The sequence below is a fragment of the Hypomesus transpacificus genome, chromosome 14, assembly GCF_021917145.1.
Source record: "Hypomesus transpacificus isolate Combined female chromosome 14, fHypTra1, whole genome shotgun sequence".
In the NCBI taxonomy this organism is placed as follows: domain Eukaryota; kingdom Metazoa; phylum Chordata; class Actinopteri; order Osmeriformes; family Osmeridae; genus Hypomesus; species Hypomesus transpacificus.
Genome location: NC_061073.1, coordinates 12,437,063 through 12,450,276, shown reverse-complemented (window position 1 = coordinate 12,450,276; position 13,214 = coordinate 12,437,063). Strand labels below are relative to the sequence as shown.

The window sequence follows — 13,214 nt, the reverse complement described above, 5'->3', positions numbered from 1 at the left end:
ACCTAATAAGTTCCCTGCTCCACAGTCTTGCCAAATGAGTCAGAGCCTCTGAGAGCACAAACGCATCAAAGGCTTTCAACAACACATGGTAAGATAGTCTGTTCTAAGGATTACTTTATTTAATATGTTATAAGGACAGATTCAAACAGTCATGGTGATAATGTGAGAGTTTGGATTGTGTAGATATGCTGTGTGAAGGATACTTTGACCGCTGGGGTGCTCATCACTCTGGGTTCTACTGCCCCCGCCTGTCAGAGCCCCCTGCCCAGTCTTACTGCTGCTGGCTGGGACAGGGGCTCAAGCAGTGCTGTACACTAACACTGTATCAGAACAGCATGAACTTCAGCCAGACGGACACCAGAGGAAGTCTAAAACACCTTCTCGACAGGTCAGTGACAGAGAGGAAACAAGGTTACTTAGTTTTGTTGACATCAGTCACATGCCTCATAATCATATGTTTTGTGAAGATGAGAGCAGAGCAGAAATGTGTATTATGCATGAACAAGCTGTCTGGGAGAATTTAGAGACAGATGGTATTGTGTGTGTGGTATTCTGTCATTTCAGTTTTTATATCATTTTGAGGCTTGTATTTTGATTGCTTATGCTTACAGTCCATGCTCACTTTTGTTTTCTTTAGTGACTCAGACTTTAGTGACTGTTGTGTATTACCATCCTTTTGATACATAAACATTTGACATGGGGAAGTATACTTTTTATTAAACCATGTATGCAACTCATAATTTTGGGGAATGGAAAAATAATGATGACAACTATTTGTTTTATTCTCCAGCAAAAGGCCTATTTTGAAGATGGTGATCATGCTCTATGGGTGCTTGGTGCTGGTTCTGTTGCTAATGGACTTCCTGTGGTTCTGTCGAGCAAGAGGTCTCACTGTGATATCAGTTCTAAAGAACTACTTCACCTGCCCCCAGTGGATCTCTGGGATCCTCTTTCCCCACCACTCCCACAAGAAGACAGAGCGCTACCATGGCGATAGAAGAGCGTCAGTAAGCCTACGTGAGCACAAAATCCCGAGGGAACTCCCTTGTCTCTAAGGCAACAGAAGACACAAAACAATGGGGCAGTGTGTGGCTATCCCATTAAACAAGGATAATGTCCCTGGGGTGCTGCAGACATTTCCATGCCAAACTCTGTTTTCTAGCATTATAACTGTGATAAAATGCAACCTAATATATGCATAAAACTGATGCACAATGGCAAAATAGGGGATTTCCTGATATAATTCTTAATCCGCCCATTCATCTGTTTAATCGATGATTAGTTTTGTCCTTATCTACAATAAATAATTGTGGTACTTGCCACCAACTAATGTAAAACATTGGTGTACGGTAAATTCTAGAATAGTTAAAAATGTATATTTATACACAATAAGAAGATATTTTCGTGCGGGTTTATGGTAATTCGAGTGTAACCAAATAAAGTACGGAGCAGATTAGGGGTCAACCGCTCAACTCCATCTCCATTCTCCAATCCCGAAACATGAGCTGCTCTCTGCCTTTTACGGTAATAAAGCGCGTGTTGAAGGCGGGGCTGCTCCTGACACGTCATCATCGTGTTCCCAACACCAGGAAGAGTATCGAACTGGCAACTGAAATGTTGCTGAACTTTGGAGTTCAGTCTGATTGAATTGAAGCATTAATCGTGGAACATTTCAATTTAATTTACAGATTGGCCATACAATATTATCAGGGTGTATCTGTTGGAGTGAGCATGAGTTTAAACGGAAAAGATAAGGTAAGCTAATTGAGTGGAAACCCTGCTTAAACAACTTAGCCTACGTTAGCAATGATGATTAGATTGACAACGAGCTGTCTACACAATTCCCAAGACCAAATCAATAATCCTACTGTAACATACATTTTGCCCTCAATATTGTATGCTTCGTTTACATTGCTGCTATGACGTTTGTGAATCAAAGCGAGCCCTCTTTTTTTGCACCTTATTTACTCAGGACCCCGCTGCCCTAAAGGAAGAGGGGAACGCCCTTTTTAAGGCAGGGGACATGCAGGGGGCTCTGTGCTGTTACTCCAAGGCGCTCAAGCTGAGCGACAGCCAAACAGAGAATGCTGTTCTGCACCGCAACCGCTCAGCCTGCTACCTCAAATTAGAGGACTACACCAAAGCAGAATCTGACGCATCTAAAGGTGTGAAAAACAGTGAATGAACTTGATGGCAGTATAAATAGAAAAAATGTCAGGAATGCTAATCTGTTACTTTCTCACACTTTCATCCCCTTATCAGCTCTTAATGCTGACCCAGGTGATGTGAAAGCACTGTTCAGAAGAGCTCAAGCACTCCAGAAACTGGGGCGCCTTGACCAAGCATTCATGGATGCTCAAAGATGTGCTCAACTGGAGCCCAAGAACAAGGCCTTCCAGGAGCTGCTGAGGCAGATGGGAGCACAGATCCAGCAGAAGGTGATGTTGCCATCTGGTGCAAGGGAAATGCCTCCACGAAAGGATAACTTGTTGTCCTTATTTCACATTCTGACCTTTGTTCTCACGCTTTGTAGTCCATACAGATGAACTCCACAGACTCCCGTGTACAGCAGATGTTCTCTCTTCTTCTCGATGCCTCAGCGAAAGCCTCAGACAAGCAGAAGGTATGGAACCAACCATGGGGGGGGGGTCATCTGTCAGGCCTTGCGGGAACACAACCGTGATTGTGGGATGTTCTCCATTCGTCTGCTTCAGGCTGCTCAGAACCTGGTGGTGTTGTCGCGAGAGGAGGCGGGAGCTGAGCAGATCTTCCGTAACGACGGGGTGAAGCTGATCCAGAGGCTGCTGGGCTCAAAGCAGGAGGAACTGGTCCTGTCTTCTCTGAGGACCATGGTTGGCTTATGCACAGGACACCAGTCTAGAGTGAGTACCTGGTCCTGTCCTAGTCTCCGGGTCCTGCCTTCCTCTGAATCAAATGACTCGATCTGACTTGACTTGATCGAGTTCGACCAAAGATGATAAGGAGTACATGTTTCATTGTAAGGTCATTCAAACAAATCATCTCTCGTCCGCCCCTCACTAGATGCTGCTCTTGCCATTTATCCGAGCGCCAGCTGCTTCTGTATTCTTGCCTTTCCACGTAATAACGCATCGTATTTGACGTCTGTCTCTCCCCAGACCATGGCCATAGTGAATGAGTTGGGGATGGAGCAGTTGTGTGATGTCATGGGCTCAGGGGCATCCACTGTGTCCCTGGCTGCCTGCCACCTGCTGCAGGTCATGTTTGAGGCCCTAACGGAAGGCATGATGAGGGAGATTAGAGGGAAAGACGAGGCCATGCTTCCAGGTGAGATCATAATAATCCAGGTGGCTTTCTATGTTTCATTTGTAGTTGAATGTGGGCAAAAGGGTAAGTGAGAGGTTCTCAAAACAAATGTACCGAATGCCAAGACGGTTGTAAGTTTAGTGACTTCTTAAAGGTTTAATCTAGAGAAATGTCTATCAGAAATGCTTGGGATAAAGGTCTCTTGTAAAGAAATAATTGGTATTTTTATTTTCATAAAAATAAATGAGGCCCACTGAGAGTTGTTAAGCAACACATAGAGGTCTGTGCCAGTGGTGTACAGTCTGCTACTTTCCAGACAATTATCTTTCAGCTCGTGTTCCAGCCAATTGTCATCCGCGAGGCAGGCTTTCATCCTTGGCTTATTTTGTGAAAATGTCAATCAGACTCAAGCTGGATGAAAGAGCTTAACTTCAGACAAAAACTGGGGTTGCCGTTCCTCACATTTGAATGTATTTATAATATTACCCGGTGTAGCTTTAAACAACAACAAAGGACATGTTTATAATTGTATGCATGTGATGTAGAGCCATCTCGAGAGCTGCGCTCCATGATTCGCCACCTGGTGGACATGATGCCAGCCTCCAGCGTGTCAGGGCCAGGCCGGGACAGTGCCCTCAACCTGCTGGTCAAACAGGTGCCTCGCAAGTCCCAACGGAACCCTGACAACACCCTCACGCTGTGGGTCATAGACCAGGGTAAGAGTTCCTCCTCAATCTGTATGCTCTTACATTCGACGGTCTTCAGTTCAAACACAAATTTCCCTTTGTGACATATACATGATATTGATGATTCTTGTTCCGGTCTTGTCAGATTAATACGTGTATCCGTCAAGCCATCCATTTACCTGGTATTAGACATGGCTACTTGTGTATAGTCTGTTGTTTATACTCTGAATGGTATCTGTGGCGTCCCTCTGCAGGGCTAAAGAAGATTCTGGAGGTGGCGGGGACTGTTCCTGACATCTCTGATGGACCCCCCCTCACAGACAACACACACATGAGCTGCTCTGTGCTGCTTAGCAAGCTGTATGAGGACCTCAAAAGTGACGCTGAGCGGGAGAACTTTAACAAACTGTGCGAGGAATATGTCGAGTAAGTCTTTGTGCCCAAGGTTTTTGTCAGATGTAGTGGTTTTCCTGGACAGGGATACATTGCCAGACATGAAAAACATGAAAAGCAAATGGCTGTCGATAATGAGTACTGTCAAGGCCATATCCGCATATGTACACTTAGCAAGTACTCTTCTTAGTATATTCTTTGTATGTTGTTGCTTTTCCACGCAGGCAGCACTTCAGCCGCCCCGGGCTGGAGAGCAAGCTGCGAGCCATTCAGACTGTATCAGTGCTGCTGCAAGGACCCAGCGATGTGGGCAACAGGACCCTGGAGATGTCAGGCATGATGGACGCCGTCATCGCTCTGTGTGCCTCCGAGGATGTCGGTCACCAGCAGGTGGCCGTAGAGGCTCTGATCCACGCTGCGGGCAAGGCAAAGAGGGCCTCCTTCATCACAGCCAATGGGGTGGCCCTGCTCAAAGACCTTTACAAGAAAAGTGAGAATGACCGGATACGCGTGAGGGCTCTTGTGGTGAGTGCTTTAGCAAGTTTCCATTGTTGTCACATGCGTGTTTGCTTAAGGACGCACTACTGTATTATGTGGACTGTGTGTGGATGCTTTTGTGTTTGTGGACTGAGCGTGGATGTTTTTTTGTCGGACAGGGCTTGTGTAAGCTGGGGTCAGCAGGGGGTACAGATTTCAGCATGAAGCAGTTTGCGGAAGGCTCAACGCTGAAACTTGCCAAACAGTGCAGGAAGTATGTCACGCAACGTCTATGTTGTCATAGGGCTCACATCCCTGCTCCAAATATGCAGCTTAAACATGTTCCTTGCCGTCACAGGTGGCTCTGTAATGAGTCTTTGCCCCCAACCTCTCGACGGTGGGCCATTGAGGGCCTGGCGTACCTCACCTTTGACGCTGACGTGAAAGAAGACCTAGTGGAAGACAAGAATGCCCTCCAGGCCATGTTTCAGCTTGCCAAGGTTCTGCACATTTTCGGTTTTATGACCTGAGCCCTTTGGTTTGAAGTCTCTCAAACTCATTTGTACGTCAAATGTACTGGAAGACTTTGCTCATGTTTGGATTTTCAGTGCTCAGACGTTGACTGAGAATTGCCTCTCCTTGCAGTCTGAGGACAAGACGGTGCTGTTTGCAGTGGGCTCCACTCTGGTGAACTGCACCAACAGCTATGATGTGGAGAAACCAGATGCTCAAATGGTGGAGCTGGCCAAGTATGCCAAGCAGCATGTACCTGAAGAACACCCCAAGGTACAGCACAGTAACTACTGGCTCCCTGCAGTGATCCGCTCACACCGTTTAGCATTTCTTGGTCTTTTTTTCTTTTTTTTGTACATCCTGGTATTGCTCTGCTGACCCTGGCTAGCGTCTCTGTGTCCCAGGACAGCCCCTCGTTCGTGGAGAAGCGTCTGTCCAAGCTGCTGGAGGCAGGCGTGGTGTCCGCTCTGGTGTGCATGGTCAAACACGAGAGCCCTGCCCTCACCGAGAGCTGCAGGGAGTGCATCGCCAGGTAGGAAATCCACGAGTGGGCACTTTTCACTGTACGTCGCCGTGAAAGGTCTGGTCCCTCACTCCCACGTCTGTCTGCGGCAGGGTGTTCCTGGCTGTGGTTGAGAGGCAGGAGGACAGGGGCACCGTGGTGGCGCAGGGTGGAGGAAAGGTGGGGATTCTCACTCACTGTACACCACTATTCAGACCTGTGCTTGGTTGATTTTGCCTGGAACCAATATGCTACACTAGACTCAAGCAAAAGTATATGGTTTCAAATACTGTATTGTCATCCTCCAGCATGTGACTCGGTTCGCCTTCCCTTCCCCTCCCCAGGCGCTGCTTCCCCTGGTGTCAGAGAGCACAGAGGTGGGAAGGACCAAGGCTGCCCAGGCCCTGGCCAAGATCACCATCACATCCAACCCCGAGATCGCCTTCCCTGGGGAGAGGGTGAGCTATGACCCCCCTCCTCCTCATCTTCTTCCTCCTCTGTGAAACCTTTTCACCTTCTTTTTGTAAATCTTTACACTTCTTTGATTTCTTTACTAAAACCACAAAAGGTATGGAAGGGTGGTTAATTGAAAGCTGTTTGCCGGAGACATGTCTTTGTGTAACTAACAACACCTTATGGGAAGCTTTGTCTCTGTAACCCTGAACTTCCCCTTCTGTTCCGCCGCCGCGCCGCCAGATCTATGAGGTGGTGCGTCCGCTTGTCAGCCTGCTCTGTCTGGAATGCACTCTGCTGCAGAACTTTGAGGCTCTAATGGCCCTCACCAACCTGGCAGGCATCAGTGAGAGACTCAGGTCAGCCCGAAGAACAGTCTCTGTTCTTACGACAAAACCACATTCCTCTATGTGTGCAGGCTCCTGAATGATAATGTACTTTAGGTTTTTAACTTGTTCGCTTTTCACTTCGACAATAATTTAGTGTTTTTTTTTTTTTACGGCAGCTGTTTTTAAGAATCTGTAATAATGCTGAGCGATAAAGTAAAAAAAAAAGAGTACTACTTTACATTGGTTACCAGACAGAAGATCATCAAGGAGAAGGCTGTGTCCAAGGTGGAGGGATACATGTTTGAGGAGCACGACCTGGTGCGTGCCGCGGCTACAGAATGCATGTGCAACCTGGTTCTGAGTACTGAGGTGAGACACGTTTTCACATTGTTCCATCACATGTAATAGAACTGTGAAAACGGGGCGTAGAGGAAAAACTGCACCCCTTGTGTACGTCTAAAAACATTTCGTTTGAATCCCTCCCTTCCTTGGAAAAGAACCGATCCAAAATGACATGATTAGCAAAAGCTGTGTGATAAGGAAGGGATTATGTTCACACCTATCATATCACATCCGAGCGTTTGGGAGATGCGTAAGGCAGAAATGCAAAGCGCGAGTCCCGTTCCCTGGTTGACCGTGCGTCGTCGGGCGGCCCCTGTGCAGGTGCAGAAGCTGTACCTGGCTGAAGGGAACGACCGTCTGAAGATGCTGGTGCTCTACAGTGGGGAGGATGACGAGAGGCTGAGAAGAGCAGCTTCAGGGACCCTGGCCATGCTGACCTCTGAGCAACCTGAGCTGTGTGCTCGCATTCCCGGGACGGTGAGCTTACATTTACATTTAGCAGACGCGCTTATCCAGAGCGACTTACAGTAAGTACAGGGACATTTCCCCTGAGGCAAGTAGGGTGAAGTGTCTTGCCCAAGGACACAACGTCATTTGGCACGGCCGGGAATTGAACTGGCAACCTTCAGATTACTAGCCCGATTCCCTAACCGCTCAGCCACCTGACTTCCACCCTCAACCTGACTCCATTAAACACCCGCTCGCTTAACCATTAACCGCGTATGTACGGAGGATGTCAACACTGGAGTCGAACGTTCAAATCAGATGCCAGTGATGGCGACAGTTTTAGGGCTGTCTTTTTCCTTTTTGGTAGTTATATATTGTCTTCTTTCTCTGTTTCCGGTCATTGTTTCATAGACCACTCACTGGTTGGAGATCATACAGGCCCTGTTGCTTAGCGACAATAAGGACCTGTGTCACAGGGGCGCGGTGGTCGTGATGAACCTGATGGAGGCACAGCGGAGCCTCGCCGAGAGCCTGATGGAGAGCGAGGTGCTGGAGATCCTCTCTGTCCTGGCCAAAGGGGGCGCTGCCGAGCACGAGTCCATCTCCAGGGCAGCCCAGCAGTGCCTGGACAAGGCCATAGAGTATGGCATTATCAAGAGCGGAGAGGGAGGAAAGGGTACTGAACCCTGAGGACGTTTGTGGGTGTGTGTGTGTGTGTGTGGGTGTGTGTGTGTGCGATGCCAAATAAGACATCATTCCCCCTATTGCTTTTGGCTTTGAAATCATTGGAAGAGCCGCTGGCAAACTCTGAGAACTGCAGGCTGGTTTGGGAAGGTAAAAAAGCCACCAACTGCTCCTACGAAATTACTTTTGAAACTTCACTTCTGTGGGACCAAGTCTGTGAGCTGGTTTGCAAGGGTTGTTGCACCTTCACAGCACTCTGTTCAGTATGTATCTGCCCGAGGTACAATACTCAGCCAGCAAGAGTGTCACATGTCCACACTATATTCATGTCCAATACTATTTAATCTGCACCACCTTTTAACTTTATTCCACATTCCAAACTTGTTCATTTGTATTTTATCTTTCTGTTAATGATGTACCATGAACACATTCTGCACACCTGCACCTGTATCATGATCCATTCCTTTTTCTTTTTTTTTTCTTTTTTTTTTTTTTACTGAAGATCACATTTCCTAGTCTTATACATTTCCAAATGTCATGTTTGGGAGTCAGAAGAGTCTTATAAATAAACAATATTTTATGCTTTCAGTTATTGCATTTCATATTTCAGACCTGCTGCAACAAACAATTGACACAGTGGACACAGTAGATACAATTGTAAAAATACCAAAACATCTTTAGACATTTTTATTAAAACTACTGTAATTCCAAACTGTTGAAACCACTCAAAGCCTTAAATGAAAAAATGGAAAATAACCTCATTGTAACTGTTATGAAGGCCATGGATTAGACCAGGGGTGTCGAACTCCGGTCCTCGAGGGCCGCTGTCCTGCATGTTTTAGATGTTTCCCTGCTCCAACACACCTGATTCAATTAAAAGGGTTGTTATAACGACCATTCATTTGAATCAGGTGAGCTGGATCAGGGAAACATCTAAAACATGCAGGACAGCGGCCCTCGAGGACCGGAGCTCGACACCCCTGGATTAGACAGTCATTTGAGAGTGAAGAGACCAAATTGAAGCTTGATGCGATCATTATGGCAAGCGCAAGCACAGCATATCTCATTTAGATGAATTCCTGCACCACTACCTCTTTCAAAGAGCGGAATGACACCTGCCCTCTCTCGGAATCCTTGACTTGGGTCAATTCTTCCTGCAACTGTGCCACAGGTCGACCCAGCTGATACCCCAAATCAACCAGCATAGCCAAAAGCGGTCCTCTATAGCGTTTTATCCCATAACGCCTCACTGCAGGCAGAGCTCTTTGACCTATGGCGAACGCTGTCACTTGTTCGTCGAGGTCCCGATGGCATACAGCAATGGCACACAGTGTAGGCACCAGCTGGACTGGGTTATACCACTGTGCCAACTTTTCCTGAAGGTCCAGTACCACATGTAGCAGCTCCAATGCCAGCTGAAACTGGCCCGCGCGTAGAAGCCCATATGCACGTCTCTGCTCAGGCTACGTAAAGAAATCCAGAAATTGGCGGCACTTTCGGACACAGCGAATCGCATAGAGCTGGCCTAGGTAGTCCTGGAGTGCCAGACGACGTTCCAATATACAGTCTGGGTTGAAGTTTCCGGTTAGAAGTTTCCTAGGAAGTTTGACATCCTCGAGCTCCTCGTTGAAATCCTGTAGAAGTTGTTGGTGAAAGCGAGCGAAGTCGCTATAACGACGTTCCACAGACACTCGTTGCGAATCGTAGCTACCTGAGCGGATCACCACAATCTGGTACACCTGTCGATCAAATGTGCGGTGAATTTAGGTTGACCAGTGAAACCCAACTACTGTTGCAATTTGGAAATACATGGCCAACTCACTGCATCTTTCTAAGAAGGAGGATGTGAGTATAGGGAACTCATCTAATCAGATGGTAAGTGGTGATATGTTTGACAATTCATTCATCATTTGTAAAATAAAGATTCATCTGACCAGTTAAAACATTTTTGAGCTTATACGCAATATCCCGGAAAACATTTGTGTTACATTTGTGTGGCAAATGTATTTGTGTGTACAAAAGTGTTCTTACCACATATTTAGATAAGGTCTGATCTATAGTGCGTGCCAAAGGAATCTCAAAAAGTAGCTTGATTGGTCTCAGTCTCTGCTTCTCGGCTCTCCAGTACTGCTGAAGCTCCTTGGTAGTCATGCAGGAAGAGCTCGAGTCTGTACACAAAAACACACATTTACAAAAGTGGACAAGGGTGTACAAGGTTGTGGATTTCAAAATACAATGTGCAGCATACCAGAACTGTTTAGGTCTTCATAGCCCCAATGTACTGAATCCTCTGGGTACTTGTCACTGGGCCCTGCCTCAGAAACTGGCTCTAAGGTCCCCACTGTTGCTGGATGAGGATTTGAACTCTTCATTTTGACTGTTCCAACCCTCAAGGAAATACAGACACATCAAAAGAGATTGGAAAGCAAATATAGAAGTACTATTTCATTTGAATACATTTCATTGGGTAAATAACTAAAATGATACCAATGTATTGTCATGACAATATCATCCATAGTAAATGACCAAATGAAAACCAGAACCCATTTTTTGTTTTTAAGTCCCAAACACTACAGACTCTTACCTTGAATCCTGCTGTACTGGGCAGTACTGTTTGTTATTAGAGGTCTATGACTGATCTTTGTAATCTTCAAAACAGACACAAGTAGGTGAATCACAACAAGCAACTGGGTTCATACTAGGTCACATACCGTAGCCTACTAGGTACTGTAGAAATGGGGAAAATAAAAAGGCACTTGTAGCGTTGGTGTTCTTGATAGGCCAAAAAGAGAAATAGAAGAATACTGAGAAAGGGAAGTGTCTGAGAATTGAATAAGCTGTTTGCAAAAGTAGAACAGGAGGAAGAGAGGACAAGAGGAAGTGAAAGTCTACAGCTCAGTAAAGACTGGTGGAAAGGAAGTTTGTGCAATTTGTTTGGCCAGTTTGTACCACTATGCTTATTTGAACCAAAAGCAGCGTCCGAAATGAAAATGTATTTCTTTATTTGTCCTCAGTGGGAAATTCTTGTTTACAGGATTAACAGACACAATAACATACACCAATACACAAAATCATTTTCATACAACACCCTCTACTCTGACCCCAAGTTTGACAATGCTTAGGCAAAAAAAAAATCGCTTCATTTATGCAACATGTATGTTTTGTGTAATATGTTGAAAGTAAATTGCCATCTGTAGGGGATTTGGAGATGGTGTAACCACAGTGACTTACATAAATCGATGGAGTCATAATATAATTTCCTTTTTTTCTGCCCAATTTCCTTTTCTCCTGTCTTCTGCGGTTGTGTTGTGCTCAATCCAACCCAAATCCAGTCGTTCTCTAACAGTAGAACTTAGTACACACAGCGTACAAACTTACTATATATAAGTACCAATCTAGCTGAGACATTTGACCTGTGTACCAAACAAAGCTGTTAGCACTGATCTCAGTAACTACACTCGCTTACTTGAGGGAGGAAGCTTAGTGAGGGTGGCTTGTATGACTGCCGTCTCGAACAGTGCCGCTGTTGTCCACTAGATGGAGACTTTCTCAAACATTTTTTGCACATTTGTGTTTACAGAAGTGTAGCTGTTATGGATGCGGTAATAGATTATACTTATTATTTTTAGGCTTAGTATCTTGAAATACTTACTATACGTCTTGCATGGAGCACACTCAGTATCTTTAGCCAGTGAACTCCAAAGTGAAAGGTCAAATGTTAAACACCCAGGCTGTAATCATTGCACTGCATGTACTGTATACTACAAACAATGCACCACAACCTTCCCTGTCTGTTTTCTTTTTGTGTTATTTACAGGCATACCTGTCATTAACCCCAAAAATAATAAATACACAATGCTTTCATATCATATTTTGAAATACATGCCCATTGTTACATATGCAAATGACTTTAAATACATCAATGACAAAACATAATTATTTCTGTACAGTACACTTTGACATTTACCCAGATACGAGCTTTGTGCTCTATGTTAACACCAGTGGCCTTTTATGAAACAAACCTCACCCAGTGAAAGCCAGTGTCTGTCTAAGACAGCAAATCAGCACATAAACGAGGGCCTGTAAAGAAACAATGGCATTTCATTGTGGTCCATTGTTTAAGCCAGCAGGCTCGCCCTATGCATTTATTTATCAGTTTTGATACATTTCTCTCTGTACCAGTGAGTGACTATAATTTTCTGTTTGTTCCAAGGCTGGTGTGAACAGTTTAGTTTGCAACCAGCTGTGTGAGATGAGTTGATTTCATTGTGGATTTGAGCATGATAGCTTGAATGCTAATGTCAGTTTCCATCACATAGGATGGACTTGCATAAAACCATTAATGCAAAATCATAAATGTATCAAACACAATATGTCTTTCTGATTTAGTTCATGTGCAAGTTTGTAACCTGATGAATCGGAAAAGGCATTGAGTGTTAGAGCACTTTGTAAGATGACATAGTCGTCAACTTCTTTCTAGTAGTCATGGTTTAGGTTTTTCAGATACAAAAAGGTCACCATAGACCAATTGTACCACAGCTTTAGCGGACAGATGTGAGGAGATAACAATCAAGGAAACTCAAAGGTCATGAGGAAATGTCAAAGCCATTTTGAGATTGACTAGTGGTGAAACTGAATCAATAGATCGTTTATGCAGAGACTATAGCTAATGTACAAGGCGGCACTCAGTAAAAAAAAAAAAAACTGTAAATATGTTTATGTTTATAAGACTCTTAAAAGCAGGGCTTTTAATGTTTGTTGATCAGAGCCATTGGCAGTTTTTTTTTATTTCAAGGTCAGAGTAATTAGTAATATCAGTTTGAAGCACTCTTATCTAAGAGCCAGCCTATGGCTTTATTGACAAGATGTGTTCTCTATTTGTGCTAAAACCCTTTATATTTGCTTTAAAACAACGGTAAATATAATTGGGAAACAAAAATGAAGGAAAAATAAGAGCACTGAATGGGCACTGGGATGCTGCCATGCAAAATCGAATTGTATTTTTACCAGGGTGAGAGATCCTGTAAGTGTGGCTTATCTTCAACTGAAAATGTGCTCAGTATCCATCTTACTGTTGAATAACTTGTGCAAACTACTAAATAT

At 44.8% G+C, this 13,214-nt stretch overlaps 3 protein-coding genes across 3 annotated transcripts; 2 read left to right on the top strand and 1 right to left on the bottom strand.

Annotated features, from left to right (window-relative positions):
- The first annotated feature begins 20 nt into the window (after nt 1-20).
- Nucleotides 21-1,369, top strand: LOC124476690 (protein shisa-like-1a). Its single transcript, XM_047033981.1, has 2 exons — nt 21-388; nt 791-1,369. The coding sequence occupies exons 1-2, from the start codon at nt 186-188 to the stop codon at nt 1,053-1,055; spliced, it is 468 nt and encodes a 155-aa protein (XP_046889937.1). The 5' UTR covers nt 21-185; the 3' UTR covers nt 1,056-1,369.
- A 207-nt stretch (nt 1,370-1,576) lies between these two features.
- unc45a (unc-45 myosin chaperone A) lies at nt 1,577-8,699 on the top strand. Its single transcript, XM_047034239.1, has 19 exons — nt 1,577-1,755; nt 1,973-2,165; nt 2,263-2,438; nt 2,534-2,623; nt 2,715-2,882; nt 3,138-3,306; nt 3,831-4,001; nt 4,226-4,397; nt 4,589-4,889; nt 5,021-5,115; nt 5,200-5,341; nt 5,487-5,627; nt 5,759-5,886; nt 5,970-6,036; nt 6,201-6,314; nt 6,553-6,668; nt 6,890-7,007; nt 7,302-7,457; nt 7,839-8,699. The coding sequence occupies exons 1-19, from the start codon at nt 1,732-1,734 to the stop codon at nt 8,115-8,117; spliced, it is 2,820 nt and encodes a 939-aa protein (XP_046890195.1). The 5' UTR covers nt 1,577-1,731; the 3' UTR covers nt 8,118-8,699.
- Nucleotides 8,582-11,590, bottom strand: snx20 (sorting nexin 20). The gene is made up of 6 exons (XM_047034240.1): nt 11,343-11,590; nt 10,696-10,759; nt 10,360-10,488; nt 10,143-10,279; nt 9,103-9,850; nt 8,582-8,903 (listed from the first exon to the last, which is right to left on the bottom strand). Exons 1-5 carry the CDS (start codon nt 11,358-11,360, stop codon nt 9,575-9,577), a joined length of 624 nt encoding a protein of 207 aa, XP_046890196.1. The 5' UTR covers nt 11,361-11,590; the 3' UTR covers nt 8,582-8,903; nt 9,103-9,574.
- Between the last annotated feature and the right edge of the window lie 1,624 nt (nt 11,591-13,214).

Bases quoted from the DNA above. Each gene is read 5' to 3' on its own strand.
- LOC124476690 (XM_047033981.1), top strand. From the start codon at position 186: ATGCTGTGTGAAGGATACTTTGACCGCTGGGGTGCTCATCACTCTGGG. The intron at 389-790 runs GTCAGTGACAGA...TTTATTCTCCAG, and splicing joins CTAAAACACCTTCTCGACAG to CAAAAGGCCTATTTTGAAGA.
- unc45a (XM_047034239.1), top strand. From the start codon at position 1,732: ATGAGTTTAAACGGAAAAGATAAG. The intron at 4,002-4,225 runs GTAAGAGTTCCT...GTCCCTCTGCAG, and splicing joins GCTGTGGGTCATAGACCAGG to GGCTAAAGAAGATTCTGGAG. The intron at 5,887-5,969 runs GTAGGAAATCCA...TGTCTGCGGCAG, and splicing joins TGCAGGGAGTGCATCGCCAG to GGTGTTCCTGGCTGTGGTTG.
- snx20 (XM_047034240.1), bottom strand. The intron at 10,489-10,695 runs GTAAGAGTCTGT...GGGTTGGAACAG, and splicing joins CCAGTACAGCAGGATTCAAG to TCAAAATGAAGAGTTCAAAT. The intron at 10,280-10,359 runs GTATGCTGCACA...TTTTGTGTACAG, and splicing joins TGAAGACCTAAACAGTTCTG to ACTCGAGCTCTTCCTGCATG.